Below are 26,203 nucleotides of genomic sequence, written 5' to 3'. Positions count from 1 at the left end.
CATATTATGTTTACTATTTATTTCCTTTTCTTTAACATAAATATTGTCAACCAGTTTGATTCCACTATGCAAGAATAAACTTAACAAGTTCGTTTCCAGTACCAATTTAGAAAGCTATGCCTGGAAGTGTAGTGTTAGTATTGTGGAACATGTGCACGCATGGGAATATAGTACTGCGTCCAGTGCGAGGAATGAATTCTGGGGAGAGTTATTCCTAGCAGTTATCAAATGTCTTACAGGACCCAACAATGATGGTGGGAGGCAGGCTGCGCATGCGCTGTGCACTCTAGTTGGGACTTGGCAGAGCTAAGAGCTGTGCAGAACACAGGAGCTGCTCTGCTACATACAGGAAGAGACCCTGCGCTTCACATGCTAGAGATGTGTCTCTCAGCACATGGGGGAGAAGCTCATTGCTCTTGTGCCAGCGTCCTCAGCTCTCCTTTAAGGTAAAGCAAGTGGAGTTGTCACAGTAGTATGGGACTTGGGAGCAGGTTGGACAGCTGTCACCTAATACAACACAGTGCCAAAGTGCTCTGGCAGCTCCTCCATGTCCATCCATATTACTCTGTGAATGAGTGCTCAGTGCAGACTCTACAAGTGTCTTAGCTTGTATTCTGACACACAGCTGCACAGACACAAATGGCTGCAGGTCACAGCCCCTGGCTGAAGGATCCAGCATTCCTCTACTGTGCACAGCCCATCTATTCTCACATTCCCAACACAGGGCTGGACTGTGACAGCAGCAGTAGCGGCCACTCTGCACAGCACACAGGCTCCTGAGACCTGCTACTACTAGTTCAGGTACAGTATGGTGTATTTACTGCTTCAGAAAAGTGTGACAAACAAGTTGCATATTATGTGATGTGGATGACATATTTAGTTACAGTGCACAGTGCAGGTTTCTTGTAGTTTCATGTAAGTCATATCTGAGATGCTGATACAGCTCAAACATATTCTGCACATCCCATGAAGATGTTACACACATCAGTCCTTTTACTAATAGAAAATAGAAAAAATATTCTTTGACAAACTTAAACACACAGACACAGACCTACTGGTGACCACTGTGATGTACAGTAGCATCAAACTGGAAGACATTTATACAAATTCTATTCCCACCCAGGGACAAAAACTTTTCATGCCACAGCATGTCAGATTATGCTGCAGGTTTTCCCCTTGCGGTGCGATTGTGGAAGGAATGCTGCAGCAAAATTTCCACAAGTGCGCTGCTGATTTTCTGCAGTTAAAAATTGGCCGTAGACCTGACCTGCATATCCTCAACATAAAGGTCCAGAATCCGTTCATGTGTTTCTTGATGTGAAGAAAATTTTGCAGCATTTATTTTAATATATTATTATTTATATTTAACGTTAACTATAACTGGCAACAAAGTGCCGGGCAAAATAGCATAGTTTTGTCCTACTAAATATGTTAGATATTACAAGGGTTACTGACCTCAGCTGACGTGTGTATATATCTATCTATATATATATATATATATATATATATATATATATATATATATATATATATATATATATGCCATAACGTTGTGTTACTAGTTGTTTTTTTCATGGAAAAAAATGATTTCATTTTTATCTGTATAATCTGACATTTGGTCTGTTGTTGGGCTACAAAGAGAAGGTTCTAGGAAGCCCCTTCTAGTAACAGTTGTAGCACAGATGTAGTACTGTATAACAAGCCAGATGTCATGCAGTCAGTATTAGCGATGCATCTATTTATCTGATAACACTCAAATACAGGAATATGAAATATTAGGCTTCTGCTTATACATTACAGGCTGTTTTCTATCATGAGTTGTATCATGAGTAACGTGACATTATGTAGTGTAATGGCTCCTGAAGTTATATAACTGGTTATATCATTTTTTAAATAACTATATATTGAAAAAAGTATCCAGATGTATACTATGCCCTAACCATAGGATTCTGAAGTGTGATGGAATGCCAAAACAGTGTCAAAGGCGTGATGCTTGGCAGGTCTGGATTCCTTTTTCTTTGTACAAAATGCATAAGGTGCTCTGCTTTTTTACTAATGTAAATTGTATACATTGGGGTAAGTCATTAGCATATATTTGCTGCTGTGTAGGCATATATGGTAGTTAGCTCTACAATTTGCATGCCGCTTAGCTGTACATTTTTTGTGTTAAATCTATACATGTACCTCATATTTATGGCCTGAACCTGTAGTCACCTTATTCTTATTCCATTATTATTTACTTTTAGATCTTTATAATTGAATCGATAATATTAGGTTTTCTTAAAAATAAAATTGCAAGACACTTTCTTGAAAATATAATCATCTGAATAGCTCAATCAAATGTTTCATTGCAGTTGTAACTATATCTGGGATTATATTATTCTATATATGAGCTTGTGTAAGTTTGAACAGAGCACAAATGTTTACAATCTTTCCTTTTATCTGAATAAAACTTGAAGAAATTGATGTTCCCAATGCCGTAATAACCCATTGTAGATAAATGGCTTGTTTCCTTTGCAGAAATGATGCTTCTTAATATTGAATGCAATACAGTTTCATGTAGTTTACTAATTTCCCATTGGCACATCTTTAGTCATATATATATATATATACTGTTCAGGTTTGCATTGTGTAAAATGAGACAAGTAATCATGTTAACTTCATAGAGCAGAAAATTTCCCCCAGAATCTAATCCTCCGTGAAGTAAACTTTATCTTACATATACTTCCTGTTATATATAAAGGTCTGCTGCAGTGTTTTTTATTTTATTTCTATTATACTTCTTGCTTACAGAATATCACTAACTGGTAATGCTTTGCTGCATTCTTGCACATTGGGGCACATTTACTAATAAGGTCATTAAAAGCGCATTGTCCGTCTGTAATGCTGCGTGTGGAGATTCACTAAGATCGTGCGCCAGAAATCACGAGTCTGTCGCTTCACCATCTTTTTTGTGGTGCACCTTCAACATAGGGCTTGCGACACAACTTGAAAGTTAAATACGGTGCTCGGTCCAAATCAGACAGAGTGACTGACGGCCACCCCCTAATTAGTGTCGCATGGAGACCAGCGCAGCTGCACCACAAAAGGGCCGTGTGTGATACAATCTCAGCGCAGACACTTCTTAAATACCTGTGCAAGCCGTTTTAGCCATGAAGAACATGCACAGTCCGACTAAATCGCAGTACACGACTCTTAGTAAATGTGCCCCAAGGTCTCAAGCACCCAGCAAAGACCTGTGCATGCGGCCTGTAAATCTGTGTTATTCTACCCCGGAAGCAATGCAGCGCTATGTTTGATGCTTATAAAAATGTGCCGTAATGCAGCTACTCTATGTGAATGCACCTTAGCAGGCTTAAAATATTCACATTTTGAATGAGTATAACATCTAAACTACTGCTATTATGTAATGTTAACATTTGTATGTATTCTTAAAAATTACATTTATAGTAATTTTACATTTATATAACCCAGCAACTATATCTGTCAACAACTTTACACTTGCTGGGTCAATTTCAGCTGAATTGTAGTTCTAGCTCAGTTTTCTATGTCTGTCTTGACTTGTCCACAGGTTTGTCAGTAGTAGTCTATGTGAAGCTGGTTTACGTAATGCTAGTTTCACACAAATGTTTAATGTCCAGTAAACACAGATCTTATACTTAGTGCATATTGTGGACTAAACACTGTCCTGGGGACAGGACTCAAAGTATTATATAGTGCAAGGAGTACCAACAGTGCCCTACTGTAACTGTGTTTTCAGTACAGTGTGGAGACCCACAGGATCTTGCTGCAGAATTAAACCCCGCAGCTTAAAGTTAATCTACCATCGATATGGCAAACCAGGGGCACTTACTCATAGATCCAGGCACCATAACTGTTGTAATCTTCTTACATTTGTTATCCAAGGCCTTCTAAAATCAACTTTTGTAATTATGCTAATGAGCCTAAAGGGCTCTGTGGCATTACCAGAACCCCTCAGTACTGTAGATTCACAGGCTGTTACAATTAGCAGAACATGTCTCACCCAACTCTGCCTGTGTAATTTAGCAGGAGTAGGAACTGCGGGGGGAGGAGAGACGTGCGCTGCTCATTGCAACAGCTTATGAAGCTGTAGCATGGAGGGGCTCTGGAAACGTCCACCAGAGTTGAGAAGGAAGGAAGCCATGGATAACAAATATAAAAGATTACCAAGATTGTCACAGTGCCTGGGTTCATGAGTAAGTGTCTCTGGTTTACCATGCTTGATTTTGATGGCAGTTTTTCTTAAAAATTATTTCTGCTGCAGGTTTACAATCTGCAGCATGTGAATTATCGCTGTGTAGTATTTGCTGAAAATGTTATGAAGGAATTCTGCAGTGTGTGTCCAACACAAGATAGGGTTCACACCAATATAGAATGTCTTATGGATGTTCTGTAAATGGGAATAGTAGCAATACTCCTTTAAATGGACCGTCCCACTGGGGCAAAGCCTTTCTGTTTACCCTATAAGGGAATTGGTCATCATAGAAGCCACATATAAGCAATTGATCTTACCCTGCCAGAGTTAAGTCATGTAATGCATGGGCAGCCACTCAGATGAATGGCTGCCATGTAATACTACATTTCATACATAGCTGGCTGAATCTTCCCCCACCTGTTCGCGGCTTGCAGATTGTTTTTTTGTGTTGAGACCACTACCCCTTTTATGCCATGTTAGGTTAGTTAGTGCTAACTTGTTTACCACTGATAAACATATCTTGTTCTACAAGTACGGATGATACATTTCTATATTTTGCACCAAATAATGGAGGGTTGAAAATCTTGCTATGTTTTTTGCCTATTTATGCTTATTATACGGTTAATCAATACCAATAACATTGCTGAGGAATGGACATATATAACTCACCCTAGTATAAACCCAAGAATTTAAAAACTAAATCATGTACCCAAACAAAAAAATCCAAGAAAGCATACAAATACTTTGGCAGTAAAAGTATATGTTTATTAAATAAAAAATCTAAAACGACATAAAAAACACATAAAAAAGCTTGTGTTTTCTGTGTGTTTTTGTATGTGGTTTTAGATTTGTTATGTTATGGATAGCATCATCATTTTCAATTTCTTTTTTTTTAAACACTGAATACTAGGTACCTAAGTAAACTTAGGGAATCTATCAGCAGTTTTGATAAACACAAAATTGCAGAAAGTGTTAGGCCCAGTTCATACCAGTTACTTTCCTTTACTCTGTTTTCGGAGACCTAAACAGCCGAACATAGGTGTGAACTTACTGCATCAGAAGGCAGTTTAATCTTACTTTCTGTATGTTTTTAGTAGCTGCAGGACTGTGAAAATGAAGTTATATTTTGTAATTGTAACGTGATGTGAGATCCTTGAATTGAACTGCTGATTAGCCTTTAAAACAGTTCACTTAAGAGATATCAGACATTATTGCTTCCCAGTGCAATATGTCCAGCTACAATCTCAGAATATAAACCCATTCTTCAAAGCCATACAAACAGCACTAACAAACTAAACTTCTAAATACCTTTTAAATCTTTTATTTTCTAAAATCTTTTAAATCTATTATGTAATATTTTAAATCTATTATGAATTCGATGGAGATTTAGTATTTGTAAGGCAATACTTCACAAGCATTGGATGCTTTAAATTACAAGCACCATAGGAGTCAAAAAGATCCCATTGAGGTGGGTTTAAGGGGGTCCATTTGACTTCTGTTGGGTTGCACTTAATTTTACAAGGAAAAAAATGTTTTTTGTGACTGACCTATTCATTTAAGTGATACTTGCAGAAAGGCATTTGTACAGTCTTAGAACAACCAATTAGAGAGAAATTGAACTGGTTTTCATTGGTAGAAACAAATCTGCTTTATGTGAATATACTCATAGTATAGTTTTCTGTACAGTATTTTAATTAATATTTGTCAGTTGCGCATTAAAACAGAAGATGTACAAATCTTCTCATGTTTTCCCTATGTTAAACTTTGGCTTTGACATAAAATAAAATACTAATTTAAAACAGTGGGCAGAATATTGTTGCATGAACATACTAGGTTTGCACAATGCATCGAAACCTTGGTACTTGTTCGATACTTTCAAACTCAGAACAGTTAAGTACCATTTTCGGTACTGAATGTCTTATCCTGTTGTACAGGCTCCTAGTAGCTGACTGTAGGGCATTCCTTTGTATAGCTGTGTCGTTTCTAAGGGCAATGTAAATGCCCCATGTGACCGCACCCTAAGCATTGAATTCAGATCATACTTTTTTCTCTTCTTGAAAGTATCATATATATCAACCCTAGTATCAACCCTAGTATCAGTATCAACCCTAGAACATACCATAAAATGTCTGCTTCTCTATTAACATAGATACAGTACCGTAGGTTCTCCATATAATGATAAGATTGATACCATTTGATAAAAGAAAAATGCTTAGGTAATGTAAATTATAGTATTATACTGCTCTGGCCATATCCTGGCTTCTATATGTGGCAAGAATCCCACTACAAGGGATAATGACTGTTTTTGAAAGTATTACCTAAAATCATGCAGATATGGACATAGCAGGTGGGTAGTATGAAAGATTCTATGATTATAACATTATTATCAGTTACATTTCAGGTGAATTTATTTGATTATCTTGTTTGTGTCCTCATCAGATAATCTTATTATTTGTCTTTAACCCTTTAAATATCTAAGAATAATTTGACTTCCCGTTCAATTCCGGTGCCGGCTTTTACAGCTCCCACTAGGTGATGTGCTATTCTGAGAACTAACCATACCAGGCCTCAGAGATCTGCTGGGTCCAGTCAATGCTGTGCTGTGAGCCAGTGATTGGTTTCAGCAGGGACTTACCCCAAACAGTATGTCACCTGTCAGCTGCCGAGCAAGCACCAATTCTTGAACAGAAGGCACAGGTAAACCTTTAGTTATTTTAATATAAACTGCCTTAATGGAAATCTACCATTATGTGGTATTAAAACTAAACTAAACATACTTACCTATCGCCATCTTCTCCAGGATCCCAGCTCTAGTCTTCATTAAGCATCACACGGGATCACCATAAAAAAAAAGAGTTAGAAATAAGCAGCCATGGAGCACGATGTCCGACACTCCAGGCTGTTAATTATTCACGCCTCCTCTGCGATAGATAGAGGTAGATGACGTGACACCAGAGGTGTGATAATTAAGAGAACCTGATAGGTAAGTATGTTTAGTTTAACTTTACTACCACATAGTGGTAGATTTTTTTGAACTCAGTTTAGTGTGCCCTATATAGTATCATTTAGATATTCTGTCTGGAATATGCTATTTGCATTACCCACCTTTAAAGATAAAATGATCTTGTCTTTCACAAGTTACAACTGTGAAAGTTATGGCTGTAGTTGGGTTTACTTTTACTAAAACTATTTGCACGTTGATCTCTTTTCTCCTTTTCTTTTTGAAGTGCTCTGAAGCTGCCGTAGTCCCTGGAGAGGATGAAGTGGTGAAAGGATGGAGCTTTCTCCTGCAAGATTGCACAATGGCCAGAGAGGACTCTGTGAAGTGCCTGCGCTGCCTGCTCTACGCCCTCAATTTGCTTTTCTGGGTGAGTCAAGAGGGCCATACAGTTCCAGTTTGTCAAGCAGGTGGCAATGCCTCGACTCAGGTTACAGCTGGCCAAGAGAGAAAGCACCAAAGGCCACAGCTAAGCATGAATTCATTTAGCAGGATTACTATGTATTTTCCAAAGATCTAAGGGTTGTCTTCTATTAGCTCCTTTGATCAACATACTCTGCTGCCGCATGTGCCACTTCTCGTGCCAGCTTTTTTCTCCTTTATCAAAGGGTGAGGGTGATAAATAACTGCCCTGGAATTAAAGAAGCAGCGTGTTTCTTTCATCATGCTCCTAAATGGTCCCAGTCATATGATGTATAGCCATAGCTAGAATTATTCATTAACTTCTTAAGTGTGAAATGAATATTCAGGCCCTGTCCAAGCCCTAGGCTGCATTCACTTGAAAGTAATAGACTAAGACTTTCCATTGGCATGTAACATAGATGTAACATAGTGCTTGCCTGTTGCTGGCACTGACAATGTGTGCTGGGGTTTGTAGTTCCAAAGCAGCTGAGCCATCTATAGCCTGTTATGTTTCATACTGATACAGTGATTACAGAACAACGGTATATGATAATACATGTTCTCACGATAATTATTTATTGGTAGGGAACACATCAATGCTGTTTTAATGAGAAACTCTGGCTGATGTGTGTACATTTTTCCTTATCTGGATTTTGCTTGTTTAACCCTGAACTTGAGACTTTGTGGCCTACAATAATAATGTTTAGAGTTACTATAATGTTCCATGGAAGATACAGTTATTCCAAGAAAAATGTTTTGAATGCATAGTTCACAGGAGCACAATGCAATTATATGTGCCCAAACATTTTCTGCTCCAGTCATTATCTAGAGTATACAGAAACAATTATTTCATGTCAGTCATTTCGTGAGGTCATAAATATGAAAAGAAAACTATTCTTAGAGATAAAAAACAAAACAAAACAGAAAGCCACATTGTAAATATACAATGGCTGATGCATCATTGGTTGATTGATGGTTCATTGGTTGATGAATCCAGTGCATCTTTACATTGTCTATGCAACATTTATACCACTTTATTTGTCTTGCTCCATATACCAATATTCTGCCACATTAAGCCATGGGCTTTTCTGATTGGCTCCTCCTTTTTGGAGTATCTGAAATACAAAATAAATGTAGTGTGATTCATTTTTTTGTGCAAATTAATCCAGAATTTAGGAGCATTTAGTGTAATAACTTTGCACATGGAGTAGAGGCACTTGAAAAAGAAGCCATCTTACTGACCGTGAATTCTTTTTCCATAGGAATCTTTTCTGATGGGCCAAAATAGATCTAAACAAGACATGGTCTGCACTATTTAGACTTCCATTACATGTGAACAAATATAGTACAATGTTAACAACTATTAACCTACATTTGCTGCAACTGTATGGACTATACATTAACCATAGTCTAACACTATAGCATTGATAAGCTCTCAAAATAACTCATTGGAACCAATTGAAGCCTAAAGGGATTGGAAAAAGAGTGAAGAAATCAGCTGATACCTATTTGAGGCTAACTTAGTATATTTGATAGTGAGCTTTCGAGTATACTAGCTCTCTTTGTCAGATGTAATGTTAAAGGGTGAGCTTTGATGTTTCTTATGACTAGCAGAGGTGATTATTGTTGGACCCTTAGAAATCAAGCTCTGGTAGTATATCATGTTGTTTATATTCACATTGATAAAATAGTGAGGGGAGAAAACTGAATTCAACTAACATTTACAGAAAGGAGTAATCAGGAGAGTATTCCTTCAGCCCCCCTTCCCCTGGCATCTGGTAGTGGATGTGCTTGAAGCACAAATGAATTCCTGCTACCAACACTTTAACATAGTGCGAGTGACAGCAGCAGATATCCACAAGAGCGTGAAGCTCTTGAGTTGTCAAATGAGGGTCATGTTCTCTGGTAGTATGCAGAAGCACAAAAGGGATAATGTGAAGCCTACACAGTAACATTTAATGCTGTTCAGTTGAGCAGATGCTTGGCTACATTTTAAGAAGAGTGATGAAATCGGGGATACCTTTTTGTGGCCTACTGAGTATATTTGATGCTGAGCTTTTGAGAATGTTAAAGGGGTATTCTCATTTGGGCATTCACATTCAGTTTCATTAATCTGCCATATGTAAACATTTCTTCAATTAGATGTTATTAAAAAAAAATGTTCCTGTGTGAAGATAATTTCTCATAAATGTAGTCATGTTGTCCCTTAGAAACGAGATAGCTTCCCTCGGTTACGGCCACCTCTGATGGATTGAGTGCACAAAGAAACAAAAGGTTATTGTATATAAAATGTCCGGGAGTTACTACATGGCGCACAGCCGTCCTGTGGTAATGATTGCTGAATCCTGGTGGTCCGGCAGGACTCTATAGCGCAAGTCTGGCCACCACTGCCAGAGTGTGACGTGGTCGTATCCGAGGAAGCCATCTCGTTTCTAAGGGACAACATGGCTACATTTATGAGAAATTATCTTCACACAGGAACATTTTTTTAATTAACATCCAATTGAAGAAATGTTTGCATAAGGCAAATGAATTTAATTAAAGGTAAATGCCTTTATGGAAATACCCCTTTAACATTATGTCTGAGGAAGATAACTAGTATTCTCAAAAGTTCACCTTAAACTATACTAAAAAGTATTGCCTGATACCTTCACTTTTCTTTTGCTTTTTGCGGCTAGCACAGTACAAGTCTGCACTAATGGCTAGACTTTTAACAAGACTCCATTTGGGCTGTGATCAATAACTATAGGTTAGCTACCGTAGCTAGTCTGAAACACCCCTCCTGTCTCAAAGATTAGTGCAACCTGCTGCTCTGCTCCATTAGATTGGTTACTGTCTAGAAACACAGATCTGGCTCAGCAGGAATTCAGTTCATGTAGATTTTGAAGCGTAACTAATCTTCCGACAAAATGTTCCTTCCTTATTTGAGCAGTTTCTGTAAATAAGCTCTCTGTCCATACTCCTTCGAAATCTCAGAGATAAGGGAACCTGATAATGTTCTATAAGACTTAACTCTTTACTGACCATCCCGGGATAGTCTAATCAAAAATCTGAATAATTAAATTAGTTAAATAGAAAACTTTATTGGGGTAAGAATAAAACCCTCATAGGGTCACCCATATTATGCTTATCCTGCTAAAGTTTTCAGTTCACCGCTGGGATCTGCAGGTCACCATATGGCATGTCCTATCTGGACATTAAAAACTTGGAGTATATATATTAGAGTAAAAAAAAACAGCTCTACCACTTGTCTTCTAAAAGACAAGTGTCTTTTTTCAACCATATAAACTATGATGTACTATGATACTATCATGATTTTTAAATGTACTTTTGAATGAAAAGATGATTTTTGCAAACAACTGACAGACCTAATATTGAGAAAAAAGTAGCTGTGGACAGTGGTGTAACAAGACACCAGTGGACCCCGTTTTGAAATTTGGCACAGGGTCTGAATACTTATGACCTTGTGATATTTTAGTTTTTCTTGTCTAATAAATTAGCAAAAAATCTACCGTATTTTTTGGCCTATAAATCCTTTAATTTTCTCAGAACTCAAAGGTGCGCCTTATAGGCCAGTGCGCCTTATATTTGAACTTATACAGAAATGTACTACAGACAAGATGTACTGTACATTTACCAGTGTTTAATAGCTCCAACCCCAGAAATTTCCTGCACCTTCCCACACAGTATAAAGGGTCCCTGGCTCCTGAAGTGCCCTGGCACCACAAGTATCATTGTGCCCATCCTGCCCTCCCCTAGCACGGAGAGACCAGAGCTGCCATAGTGCCGACCACGAGGCAATCATCATCATCATCAGTAAACAATCCCCCATACCTGACAGCCCTGTAACAGGGGAAAGAGAAGGAGCCACAGGGAGCCCCACAGGAATAACATCCTGCCTGAGGAGGTAAGGAGAAGGGGCAGAGGGAGACCGCTTAACCCGTGCTGCATCACCCTACATTAACCCCCAGCAGCCCATACCTCTGAGATCGGAGCTCTCTGACACGCTGAAGACAAGTTTCCCGGGAAGTGTAGCTGGCTTGAACTGTGCACAGGTCTGCTGGTCATTTTTAGGTACTGCATTTGATCCTGCGCCTTATACTCCAGTGCGCCTTATATATGAACCTAGGTGTCTTAGCAGGCATTTATCAGAGGTGCGCCTTATAGTACGGTGCGCCTTATAGGCCGAAAAATACGGTACATTTCTTTTTTTTCTGCCAAGATGGGGTTCAGAGTTTACATTAATGAGCAAACGAAGGAACTTTTTTGATCTCACCAAATGGCTGCAATGAAACAAAGAGTGAAAAATTTAAAAGTATCTGAATACTTTGCGTACCCACTGTATGTTACACACACATATACAGTATATATACTCTCCACCAGTTTCCCTTAACTCTAAAAATGTCTAACAGCCCGTTTCGCTAATGAAATGTCCGGCAGTCTCCCCTCAGTAATGCAGTGCTCAGTAGCAGCCTCTCCTGAGCAATGTAATATGCCCAGCAGCAGCCACCCCTCAGTAATGCATTGCCCAGCAGAAGCCTCCCCTCAGTAACACATTGCCAGCAGCAGCCTCCCTTCAGTAATGCATTGCCTAACAGCAGCCTCCCCTCAGTAATGCATTGCCAGCAGCAGCCTCCCCTCTGTAATGCATTGCCAGCAGCAGCCTCCCCTCAGTAATGCATTGCCTAGCAGCAGCCTCCCCTCAGTAATGCATTACATAGCAGCAGCCTCCCCTCAGTAATGCATTACATAGCAGCAGCCTCCTCTCAGTAGTGCATTGCCCTGCATCATCCTCCACCCAGTAATGCATTACCCAGCAGCAGCCTACACTCAATAATGCAATACCCAGCAGCACTAATCATATGTTTTCATTAAGGTAATTAAAGGGAACCTGTCACCAAGATACCCATTTTTAGAACTCCCCCAGTCCCCACAGAGCATAGTACATGTACTGCCAAAGTTTTTGTATAAAAAATAGTTTTTACAGAAAAAAGATATATTATATAGTACCCTTCAATGTGCTCTGTGACTAGGCCAATCGTTCCCTGGGAGTGGCTATAGAGGAGCAGTTCCCTTTCAACCTTGGGAAACTGCACCTCCCTCCGTATGTCCTTTTCAAATATATGAAAACACCCATCACCCGTCTTAGCGATGCCCCCTGCTCCTCTATAGCCACTCCCAAAGGCCTAGTCACAGAGCACATGGCACTGAAAGGAACTATATAACATATCTTTTTTTCTGTGAAAACTATTTTTATACAAAAACTCTTTGGCAGTGTATGTACTATGTTCTGTGGGGGCTGGGGGATGTAATAATGTAGTTTACTATATTCACACAGATACTCAGCTTAAATTTTTCTATATATAGTATGTAAAATGGTGTTTAAATGTTTGCCTATTAACCTTATAATGTTTTACCATTACAGGAAATATCTTCTTATTGAGAGATTGTGATTTGTTTTACCATACATCAGTGAAAATAAATGCTTACATTTCCCTTCTGTAGACTGGTCCCTGGTTATAATCTGTTTCCTAGCATCTCCTCGCAAGGTTTTATGCTTGTGATTGTGATACTTTTACTTAAGGTCTGGGTTGGCTTACACCAGAAGGAACATGGCTAGTTTTCAGAGCTTAGTTCAGTCTGTGTAGTGTTTTCTGTAAACTACAGACAATGCACTGAATTATACAGTAATCTGATTTCCTTAAAGACTCTTTATATTATAGTCATTTCAGCAGTAGGAAATCTGTACATTGAGGAGACACTTTTATTTATTTACATTGATTTTACTGAAAGGTACTTGGTTCAGCGGAATCCTGCTTTGTATTCAGACCTACTGGAGCGAGAAGGAAAATACTGTATTGGAGAGAGAAATGTAACGATCATTGTGTAATTTGCAGGAGTGGAGAGTGACTGGAGTCTGTTATTTAATAAAACCTCAGTTTAGAGTTGAATTACTGGTGAGAACATAGTGTGACCCTTTGAGATATAAATCACATAGCTGCTACAATGTGTTACTACTGTTTGCGGAAGCATTTTGCAACTATATAAAATAGCTGTTTTTTTAAAGTTGGAGTATTGTCGATAGGGGCCTGCCAATAACCCTACAGATTGGATTTTTAGTAGCTACAGAGAATTGGCTGTTTATGAGACATCTGATTGTTTTTACAATGAATAGACTGCCTGCCATGGAGAATAGGGGTTCTTTACATGGCATCTACATATTTCAGTAAATATTTAATTAAAAATACATCATAACCAAAGTAAAGCAAACCAAGCAAGCAAACCAAAGCAAAGAAAACAGAGGCCATAAGAGCCTTTACTCGATGTCTAGGGTTTCACATTGAAATTGCTCCATTGAAAAGCAATCACTGCTGTAAGCCTAGGATTATTGATACCTGAATGTCTAGGTCAGTTTTTGCAGTTATGTTCTTCCTTAAATCATATCTTCGGAACAGCTTTACATATCATAATAATTTTACTTTGTTTTTATTTCCTGACATGTTAGGCTTTAAAGGGAATCTGTCACCAAGGACCTCATTTTCACTACAGACAGGTTATAGAAGCCTATTACAGCTGAATTGCAAATATGCCTTTGTGCCTTCTCTTAGCATTTGCATTAAAATATAATTATTGATCTTAACTTTCCTTGCACCATATCAAAAGTTCAGTAAGTCCCAGGGGTTGGGCTTTGGGTTTGATTAATTTCATAAACACAACACGTGGCTTATCTGTGCTGCTCACTCTTCAACTCTCAACCCCCACCTTTGTTCTCCTGTAAAGCTCCTCTCTCCTGCTTCCCCACCCACAGGAACAGAGCTCACAGGAGAGCTGATGCCACATCTCCCACCAGGGCCTAGTTTTTTCTTGGTGGCCTGGAGGCAGCCGGGACCCAGAATACCAAAGTGGGTGACTATTGTGGCCTAGGGCATGCTGTTGTCACGGTGCCTGCTAAGGGGGCTGGAGGGTTGACCTACAGCCTGGCAGGTCTCCAGCAGGTGGAGTGTGCAAGAAATAAGGAGGGAGAGGCTTATGCAGTGGTTTCTCCCTGGGGCAACCCCTGATTGTCTGTAGGATGAGTCCCTGGGTGATGGGTGGGGAAGCCTGTGGTGGAAAGCAGCCATATCTAGGTATCAGACAGAGGCAACGTCGTACAAATTAACTTACAGTTCCTTATTGAACTTCAGACAATGTAGCAAAAATGGTTAAACATTTGGTTAAAGATTTTGGTTACTGGAGGGGTCATGGAGAATGGTACGTAGGAATGCTGCACACAGCCTGATAGTAGTTGCAGGCTGGGATAGTTGAGGTGGAGCTGTGTCCAAGTTGTGGAAGCTGCAGCTCTGGGCTAGAGTCTCCAGACTCGCCTTTTGTGCTAGGCAGTAGGCCTGAAGCACTGGAAGCTTCTGGAATGGATCACTAAAGGTGTGCTCCTCTCTCTCCTTGGGATATGACCACATGCTTCCACCCATCAGAGGTTTTTATACTCCCCCTGGTCAGGTGGTAGCACCTCTCCAATCACACTCCAGCTGACATAGCAGACAAATCAATGCATTCATATTGCAATTACATGTACCAGTTAACTGTTGCCTTATCTGGCAGTATCTACAGCTGCAATTACATCATACTCAGATGCCAGGACCTTCCTAGAGAGGTGATCAATCTACCTAACAGCTCCAGAACTGAGGAAGGTGCAAATCGCAACTACCAGCTTGCCTATGCATTGCAGGGGTGCTGCACTGACATCAGTGGGGAAGGGAGGAGCTATACAGGAGCACAAAGGTGGGGGCTGAGAGCTCAGAGTGCACAGCATTGTTTCTTGAAATGCATCCAAACCAGTGCCACCTGTGGGACTAAGCAGAGGATTTTGTCAGGGTGCAAGGTAATTTAAGACACACAATTATATTGTAATGCAAATGCTTAGAGAAGGCACAATTCAATGCAGCTGTAATAGGCTTTTGCAACCTGTCTTTAGTGAAAATGAGGTGCCTGGTGACAGGTTCCCTTTAAAATGATAGGATAGTTTTATAAATTAAACATTTTTATAGACTCAGCAGACATCTAACAATGTGGAAAAATATTCCTTCTTGTCTTTTGTCTCATTAAAGTTCTTTTTAAGCAGTATAATGAATAAACCTTTACAAGAATATGTTAACAATATGTCATTAAGCTATTACCCATTCCCAGGTTCAGCTGCAGATGCAGAGAGTACATGTACGTTTTAAAATGCTCAGCCTTCCTGCACCTCCTTCCTTCTCCTTCTCCATTCTAGCATAAAGCAGACAGGCTGGAGGGGGGAGCAATTCAAACAGCTTTTGAGACGTGGTATATAAAAACACAGTTGTGATGTCATTTCACAGAGGAAAATCTCCTTTTTAAAATGATATGAGAACTGTTTTTCTAGGTTCCACAGTTAAGAAGGTTTCACCATTTGAAGTGTGTCCCTGCCGTGACATGCTGTACATGTGCTGTCTGCTTAGGACATACACTGGAGATCAAAATTAGAGAACAACAACAACACACAATTTCCTAAAAGTCAAGTCATTGTATAGTCATATGTAAATAATTCCTAATGTGTAAAATAGCAATATTTGACACTTCTTTCATAAATTGTATATATACTCAAGCACAGAATAAAATTGCAAATGAGATAATTATAAAATAACACTCATCAAAATTAGAGAACACTTTCAGATACCTGCAAGTTACCTTATATATATTCGAGTATAACCCGAGTTTTTCAGCACAATTTTTGTTTACTCACCTTTCTGGCGCCCCCGCAGGTCCTCTTCTTGAATCCTGTCGCTGCCCACGCACAAGAATTAGAGAAGAGAACCTGCGGGGGGAGTGGGGCCTTGGAAAGGTGGGTACAGGGAGTCCCCGGGTTACATAGAAGATGGGTTCTGTAGGTTTGTTCTTAAGTTGAGTTTGTATGTAAGTCGGAACCGTATACTTTATTATTGTAACCCCAGTCAAAAATTTTTTGGTCTCTGTGACAATTGGATTTTAAAAATGTTGGATTGTCATAAGAACTGGGATAAACGATAAATCTTAATTACAGACACCTGTGGTAACTGGTACAGCTGTTTATTGTAGCCTAGGACAAAAGTACAGTAAATTACCAAAATTCAGTGGTCCATTTGTAACTAGGGGTCATATGTAAGTTGGCTGTTCTTAAGTAGGGGACCGCCTGTACTAAGTTTACTGTTTTTATGTACTGGGCATACTGGCGCTTGGCTATATACTGGAGCCAGGGGCTGGCAATTTACTAATGGCAGAGGGCTGGCTGGCTATACACTGGGGGTTAGCAGGCTATATACTAGGGGCAGGGCGCTGGAAGGCTATATACTGGAGACAGGTAGCTTTCTGGCTATATACTGGGGAGCAAAAGGCTGGCTATCTAGATATTCAAATGAAAGTCAAAGGGTTAACCCTATCAGCCATAGCAAGAGAAGCTGGTCATTCCAAGTCTGTGATTTCTAGAATATCACATCTTTTCAACATCACAAACTCATTCAAGTCCCCCAAGAAGGCTGGTCTCCTTGAAAGAAATATGCAAGAGAGAACAGGATAATGCAGAGAATCGTCATTGTTAATTGTTTCAACACAACTTCTGGAAATGCTCACCAGTTCAGCACTGAACAGGGTACAAATCTGTCACGTCATGCAGAGCCTTGACGTTAAGAGCATTAGGACTGAAAGCCCACTTTGCAGTGACCAAACCTCTCATTAATAGAAATAATCAAAAAGCTTGACTTACCTGTGCTGAGGAACATGTTGTGTGGACAAAGGAGAAGTGGTCCACAGTTAATTTTAGTGATGAAATCAAGTTTCATGTATTTGGATCTCATTTCTTTTGTTGGCAAACTGGGAAAAGACTGAACCAACATTGTGTAAATAAGTCAGTGAAAGGTGGTCGGAGAAATGTCATGGTTTGGGGAATGCTTTCTGCAGCAGGAGTTGGACCTCTCATACGGCCACATGTTGAGAATGAATGCAAGTGTGTATGGGAACTTTTTTCAACGAGATGCGATTCCATCTTTGTGTTCTTTACTCAATTAGCCAGCAATTTTCATGCAGGACTATTCATCTTGTCACACACTAAAACAGGTAAAGCAGTTCCTTGAAATAATTGAAACAATGATATGGCCAGCCCAGAGTGCTGATCTAAACCCAATATAAAATGGAATGGAAAATCCTTGGTAAAAAAGTTATGGCCAAAAACCCACAACAATCACAGAACTGTGGAAGAGACTGGAAGCAGAGTGGATCAGAATCCCAACAGAGCAGTGTGAAAGACTAGTGATGTCCTGTGGCTGTAGATGTCCTACTGATTGGTGACTGTTGTAACCTTCAGAAAATGTAATTATAATCTTTCTACAGTAATTGCTGTAATTATGATCATCATGATTTTTGCAAAATAAAGATTTTATGTTATAACATGGGGTATGCCTTACAAAAAATCCTTCAAATGTTGGAGATGACATTATTTATGGAAAAATCATGTGATCATACATTTTTCTCTTATTTTGATCTCCAGTGTATATAGCCATAAGGCACCCACGAAAGTGCAGATAACAAAAGAAATGAATGAATATAGTTACATTGGTGTGGCGGTAAACCATTTCTTGTGGAGAATATTAGATTTAAAAGGAAATTTACCAATCCTGAAATGTAAAAAAACCTATACGTACTCACGTGTCCTCCTCTTCATCCCCATCTGGTGCTCGTCTTCTTTAATCTACGGGCTGCTAATTATTCACGCCTCTCACACCTCCTTCTCCCATACTAGGAGAGGAAGGTGATGTCATGCAGGGGGCGTGAATAATAGGTATTTGTTCTTGCACTACAGCCTGGTTTTTCTAAGTCTTTTTTTCAGGTGATCCTGGCATGTGAAGATTAGAGAAGACAAGCACTGGGAGGACAGTTGAGTATGTTTAGGTTTTTTTTTACTTTTCGGGAGTGGTAGATTTTCTTTAACAAAGCAATACATGAATAGTGAAAATATATGTACTGACTGAAGATTAGTGCAAAAAAGTTACTTGGTAAAATGTAACATGTATATTTTTTATGTAAAATAAAACTTTATATTTGTACTTGAAGTTTTCCCTCTTGTCCGAAGAGTCACTTTGCTGTAAAATTAAAAATCTACCATCAAAATCAAGCTTAATAAACCAGGGTTACTAGTTATAGATCCAGGCACTGTGACTATGGTAAAATTCTCATATATTTTCTCTGTGGCTTCCTTCGAAATTTTATTTTTTAAATTATACTAAGGAGCCTGAGGGGTGGGTGTTTCCAGAGGCCTTCAGTGGTGTAGATTTGCAGGCTGTTACAATGAGCAGAACATATCTCACCAAACCCCCTGCTCTCTTTTACCTTCCTCTGCCCCCCTAATCTAACAGCAGCAGGAAGTTCTGGGGGAAGGGAGACCTGCTCTTTGAAGTTACAGTACTGATGGGCTTTGGAAGCATCCACCAGATGCTAATCAGGCTCATTAGAATAATTATAAAAGTTGATTTTAGAAGCAGGGAGAAGGGAGCCCTGCTCTGCTTATTGTAACAATGAGTGAAAGGACATCACTAAGGGGCTCTGAAAAACACCCACCACAGCCCCTCGTGCTCATTAGCATAAAGTAAAAAAAACATTTTAGAAAGAAGGAGGCAATGGATAACAAATATTATAAGATTACCATAGTCAGATTGCCTTGATCTATGAGTAAGAGTCCCTGGTTTATAATGCTTGATTTTGATGGTAGATTAAGTAGGTATGTTGTAAACAGATGATCTAAGTGTATGGTACAAATCATAAATTCAAATCATCTATAGTAATCTGTTTAACCCCTTCCCGACATTTGACGTAATAGTACTGCATGGCGGGAGGTGCGTTCCCGCAAAATGCAGTATTATTACGTCAAGCTTCTGGCGCCGGCTCCTGAGCGGAGCCGGCGCCAGAAGCTGCGGGTGTCGGCTATATATTATAGCCGACACCTGCCTCTAACACCCGCGATCGGAGATTTCTCCGATCGCGGGTGTTAACCCCTAACACGCCGCGGTCGCGCTGACCGCGGCGTGTCAGAGGCATTTAAATGTAATCTGAGGGGAATCGGACCCCCCCGCGGCGCTTACCGGGGGGGTCCGCTGCTCCGATCGCAGCCCCGGGACTGCCGGTGCCCGGGGCTGCGAGATCTTCGTCCGGAAGCCGGGTCCTGCCTTCTGGCAGGACCCGGCTGTAAGACACTGGGCATGCGCAGCATGCTCAGTGTCTTACATTACACAGTGCAATACATCTGTATTGCACTGTGTAACCTGTAAAATAGCTTGAACAAGTGATCAGAAGATCACTTGTTCAAGCTTAGATGTCATTAACTGTAAAAAAAAGTTAAAACAATAAATAAAAGTTTTTTAAAATAAAAATAAATAATAATAGAAAGTGAAAGTCCCCCCAAACACCACATTTCCCTTTACACAAGTAATAAAGTATAAAATACACTAAATCACAAAAAAACCCCACTTATTTGGTATCGCCGCGTCCGTAACAATCTGTACAATAAATCCTAATCATAATTGGACCCGCTCGGTGAACGTGGTAAAAAAAAAACCCCAAAAACTTGCCAAAAATTAAAACTTTTTATCAAATTGCTTTACAAAAAATGTTCTAAAAAGTGATCCGAAAAAGTTACAAGCGCCAAAATGATACCACTGAAAAGAACAACTTGTCACGCAAAATATAAGCTCAAAACCAGCTCCGTCAACCAAAAAATACTATAGTTATGCCGCTATAAAGATGGCAATACTAAAACAAATGCAATTTTTTCTATTCTAGTTTTCCTTCAATAAAATTGGACAAATAAAAATAAAACTATATAAATGAGGTATCACCGTAATCGTAGTGATCCGTAGAATAAAGATAATATATTTATTGTTATGCTACAGTGAACACCCCCCAAAAAAATGCTAAAAATCCAAAACAAGAATTGATGATTTTATTTTCCTCCACACGAAAAAAGTTAATAAAATTGCTTCGATAAGCTAAACACCCTCTAAAATAAAGTTTTTTTTACAGTGCATCGCGTCTCGCAAAAAATAAGCCCTTATTTGTCTAAATTGCTTAAAAAATAAAGATTGTATAGCCTATTCCCAACGCGCGTTGTAATAGAACGGTGCGGCGGGTAGTGACTTGCCAACACCGGTCAGACACAGGGATCGGGGTAAGACGGCGGCTGTTCCTGACAGCCATCCATCCTGCCCCATGGACCAGAAGGGTTACGTCCCCCCCACACACCCCCAGTTTATTATCGCTGCTATTGGCTCATCAATTCAGACGAGCCAATAGCAGCGAATTTACTTATGACGTCAGTAATACCGATCACCATGTCTGTAGACACGGTGATCGGGGCAGGGTGGCGGCTGTTCCTGACAGCCACCAATTTTGCCTTGTGGTTCAGAGGGGTTTTGTTGACCCCTCTGTCCATGTTTGCCGCTATTGGCTGGTCGATTTGGTCCAGCTAAAAGCAGCAATATTCGTCACAATTGGCATCGCTAGGGTGAATAAGAGCAACACTTGGCGATAATTTCCCTACGAAAAACGAAGATATGGTACAAAAGCGCTGGCTGTGTACATTGTACAGATTACGCTGTACAACTCTTACGAGCTGTTCCAATGTGCAGGTCCTGCCGTATCATTTCTCCGTTTTCAAGAGGAAGATATTAGGAAACTAATATTGGGACAAGAAGGACGGGGCCCCTGTACCTCTGGTTTAGATGTTCCTGTATTTTGTCAGGGCAGCATTTTCACGGTAAATTCTGCTGCTTCTAAAGGAAGGACTCAGAAAAGAGTTTGTTCCAAAAGAGGAGTTAGGATGGACACTATATACTAAGGATGGACACTATATACTAAGGATGGACACTACATACTACTAAGAGACCTGCGACAACTCCAAGTGTGACAAAAGTTTAGATGGTCCCCTGGTCTATTCTACCTCCTTATACGCAACACATTCACAATTCACGCCCAACCTGTTGTGAATTCAGTAAAATGAATAATTTAACAACTGGTAGGTCACGTTGCTCCCTATACCCCTCCATTATTTCATAAGGGGCGCCACATAATGGGCACTGAACGTTCCAGAAATAATTGCAATTTCCATCTTGGACTCCATCGCACATCGTATTTGGAAACCACCTGTATGTTCAAATGCTCATTTCACGACGTGTATTACACTACACCACATATTACACCTTGCTATATTCCCCAAGGGGTGTACATTCAACAATTAGGGTCACTTTTCGGGTTTTCCTCCGCTTTGGTACCACTACGGCTCTCCAAATGTATCCTGACACATGTGAAGGATTTCTTGCAAATTTGGCCTCTAAAAGACAAACACCCCTCTTTTCCTCTACTGTGCGCCCATAAAGCATTTTATATGCACATGTGGGGTACTTCTACACTCGGGAGAAATAGTTTTACACCTTTTTCGGGGTTATTTAATATATTATCCCTTGTGGCTTACAAAAATTAGGAGTAAAGTGACATTTATAGGACAATTTTCACCTTTTTAATGTTTAGGGCCTAATTGGATCATTCACCTGTAGGGTCAAATACATATATTACACATTGCAAAATTCTCTAAGGGGTGTGTGTTCAAAAATTAGGGTCACTTTTCGGATTCTTATCTGTTTTATACCACTAGGGTTCTCCAAATGCATGTCAAACATTTCTGTCAAATTTGGCTTCTAAAAGGCAAACATCCCCCTTCCCTTTTACTGTGCGCCCATACAACATTTTATATACACATGTGAGGTACTTCTACACTCGAGAGAAATAGGTTTACACATTTTGGGGGGTTATTACATTTTTTTTATCCCTTGTGGCTATAAAAAATTAGGGGTACAATGACCTTTATAAGGAAAATGTTCACCTTTGTCCTATTTAAGCCCTAATTAAATCAAACACCTATATGGACAAATACTCATATTACACCTTACTAAATTCTCTAAGGGGTGTGCTTTCCAAAATGGTGATACTTGTTGGGGTTCCGCTCTGTTTTGGTACCACTACGGCTCTCTAAATGCATCCTGACACATGTAAAGGATGTTTGTCAAATTTGGCTTCTAAAAGGCCAACGCCCCTCTTTCCCTTCTGAGCTTCACTGCGTACCCATACAACATTTTATTTGCATGTGTGGGGCAATTTTATGCTCGGGAGAAATGCTAGTACACATTTTTTGGGATTGTTTCATCTTTAATGCCTTATGGGATACAAAAATTAGCCGTAAAAGTGACTTTTTTGGGAAAATGTTCATCTTTTTCCTTTTAGGGACCTAATTGAAGCAAACACCTGTAGGGGAAAATACACATATTGCACCTTGCTGAATTCTCCAAAGGGTGCACTTTCCAAAATGGTGACACTTGTTGGGGTTCCCCTCTGTTTTGGTACCACCAGGGCTCTCCAAATGCATCCTGACACATGTAATGGATGATTGTCAAATCAGGCTTCTAAAAGGCCAAAGCCCCTCCTTCCCTTCTGAACCCTACTGTGTACCCATACAACACTTTATATGCAAAAGTGGTGCAGTTCTGTGCTTAGGAGAAATAGTTTTACACATTTATGGGAGTTGTTTCATCTTTTATCCCTTGTGGCTTACAAAAATTTGGGGTAAAAGTGACTTTTTTGAGAACATTTTCACCTTTTTTCCCTTTTGGGGCCTAATTGAATCAAACACCTGTTTGGGCAAATACACAAATTACACGTTGCTAAACTCTCCAAGGGGTGTACTTTCCAGAATGGTGTCTCTTGTTGGGGCTTTCCTCTGTTTTGGTACCATTATGGCTCTCCAAATGCATCCTGACACATGAAAACTTTTTCAGCCATATTTGCCCTGCAAAAACGAAACAGCGCTCTTTCCATTCCAAGTGCCCCCCTGTGCCCGTACAGCAGGGTACAGTGACAAAATGGGCATTGGCATGCTCAGGAGGAATTGCCCTAAACATGGTAAAATGCATTTTCCTTTTTAACCCATTGTGAAGGTGCAAATTTTAGTGTTCAATGAATCTATTGTAAGATAAAATTACATTTCTGTAATTTCACTTTCATTTATCTTTCACCCTCATGAAACGCTCAAAGGGTTAACAAAATTCCCAAAGGTTGTTATGAATATTTTGAGGGGTGTAGTTTCTAAAATGGTGTCATTTGTGGGGGTTTTCTATCATGTAGGCCTTATAAAGTCACTTCTAACTAAATTGACCCTCCAAAAGTAGGTTTTGATGATTTTCGTGAAAATCTGAAAAATTGCACCTAAAGTTATAAGCCTCCTAGCATCCTAAAAAAAGGAAAAGATGTTTGAAAAATATTGCCAAGTTAAAGCAGACATATGGAAAATGTTAGTTATCAAGTTATTTTAGTGATATGACTAACTTTCCAAAAAGTAGAAAATTTTGAATTTTGAAAACATTGTTTTTTTCAAAATTTTTGGCAAATTTCCATTTATTTCATAAATAAATACTAAACATATTGATTAAATTTCTCGACCAACATGAAGTACAATGTGTCACGAAAAAACAATCTCAAAATCAACTGGATATGTTAAAGCGTTCCAAAGTTATAACCACTTAAATAGACACATGTCAGATTTTAAAAAATGGGCCGTGTCAGGAAGGTGAAAAGTGGCTTCAGCGTTAAGGGGTTAATGAAAAGAAGCAGCAGCATTGGATGTAACACACGTTTCTAAAGTATCTGGCCTTATAAGTAAAAAAATCTTTAAAATGATTTGCATTATGACTAAAAATAATTAGATGGTAAGATATTTCAATGGGGATCTTTACACTTGATCCTCCTCCCCTACAGAGCACAGACATTTAATAAAGCACAGCATCACTCTCCCACTGACGACAACTTTCGCACAAAAAATCCTTAGCCAACACTCTGCTCATGCTGAGCACAGCTGATCTCGCTCGTTACAATACATTATTTTTGAGCGTAAACCACTTTAAAATAAAACACAAAGAAATGAACCCGATGCATCTAATTATCGAATTTCCTGCAAAGAAATAGAAAAAATAAAGTCCACCCTGATCATTCATTTTCTAAGTTATACTACTTAGAAAAAGGCTACATGCATACAAACTTGATCTAGACCCATGATGGTCATGTGGCTGATGAAAACCAAACCCATAGTCAACTGACCAGAGCACAACAATGTCCATGCCAGATGAGCTTTGCCCCAAATTTTAACACCAAAAACTGGGAAAACCTATTGACTCGAGTATAAGCCAAGGGTGGGAAATATATAGCCAGCAAGCCCCCAGTAGTATATAAACAGCCAGCTCCCAGTAGTATATAGCCAGCCTGCCCCCTGTAGTACATAGCCAGCCTGCCCCCATGTAGTATACAGCCAGCCCCATGTAGTATACAGCCAGCAAGCCCCATGTAGTATACAGTCAGCCCACTCCCTGTAGTATAAAGCCAGCTCCCTATAGTATACAGCCTGCCAGCCCCCAGTAGTATACAGCCAACCTACCCCCTGTAGTATACAGCCAGCCAGATGTAGTATACAGCCAGCTTGCCCCTTGAAGCACACAGCCTGCCAGCCCCTATACAGCCAGCAAGCTCCCAGTAATATATAGCCAGCCAGCCCCATGTAGTATACAGCCAGCCTTCCCCTGTAGTATAGAGCCAGCCCCATGTAGTAAACAGCCAGCCTGCTCCCTGTAGTATACAGCCAGCCTGACCCTGTAGTATACAGCCAGCTTGCCCACGGTAGTATACAGCCAGCCTGCCCCCTGTAGTATACAGCCAGCCTGCCCCCTGTAGTATACTGCCAGCTCCCTATAGTGTACAGCCAGCCAGCCCCATGTAGTATACTGCCAGCTCCCTATAGTGTGCAGCCAGCCAGCCCCATGTAGTATACAGCCAGCCTGCCCCCTGTAGTGTACAGCAAGCCTGCCCCCTGTAGTATACTTCCTGCCAGCCCCCAATCAGTGTACAACCAGCCCACCCAGCACTTAAAAAACATAAACTTATATACTCACCCTCCTGTGGCCCCGAAGCTCAGCGCGGCTCCCCGATGTCAGTTCAGCTCCTTTTCTGTCTTCCCCACAGCTCCTCTTCTCTCTTCGGTCTTTTGTCACAGCCGGCAGAGACGCGGCCATGTTATCTTCAGGCTGGCACATACTATGATGACGTCATAGTCTGCGCCGGCCATCAGATAACATGGCCGTATTGATTTGTGTATAAGCCGAGTTGAGGTTTTTCAGCACATATACACGAGTATATACGGTAATCAAAGGTGATACTAGATGTAGTAAAGGTATATTACAATTTAAAACCATCAATGTGTACATGACATTATTAAAACAGATATGTTAAATGATCTTAGATACAACATCTCCCAAGCAAACATAAACTTCAGAACTAATGAGGTCGGCATGTTTTGTTTCACCGGAAATCTTGAATCCTTTATTCATTCATGGTGACACAGCAAGTTACAGGTATTAACACATAAGTGCAGGAAAAAGCATCATCTTACACGTTTCTGACCGATAAGGTCCTTAGTCATAGATTGGTCAGAAACGCGTAAGATGATGCTTTTT

At 39.9% G+C, this 26,203-nt stretch overlaps 1 protein-coding gene across 2 annotated transcripts in view; it reads left to right on the top strand.

The window, feature by feature from the left end:
• The first annotated feature begins 301 nt into the window (after positions 1 to 301).
• Positions 302 to 26,203, top strand: part of TSPAN12 (tetraspanin 12) — a 96,757-nt gene continuing 70,855 nt past the window's right edge. Inside the window, exons 1-2 of one of the 2 annotated variants that reach the window (XM_072146980.1) lie at positions 302 to 446; positions 7,444 to 7,584. In XM_072146980.1, coding sequence (XP_072003081.1) covers positions 7,519 to 7,584 — 66 coding nt within the window. In that variant the 5' untranslated portion in view covers positions 302 to 446; positions 7,444 to 7,518. Of the gene's footprint in view, positions 447 to 467; positions 802 to 7,443; positions 7,585 to 26,203 lie in introns of those variants that run through there. The other variant, XM_072146981.1, reaches the window with a different exon arrangement.

Source organism: Engystomops pustulosus, chromosome 4 (genome assembly GCF_040894005.1).
Source record: "Engystomops pustulosus chromosome 4, aEngPut4.maternal, whole genome shotgun sequence".
Taxonomy (NCBI): Eukaryota; Metazoa; Chordata; class Amphibia; order Anura; family Leptodactylidae; genus Engystomops; species Engystomops pustulosus.
This window is presented reverse-complemented; position numbering and strand designations above follow the sequence as displayed.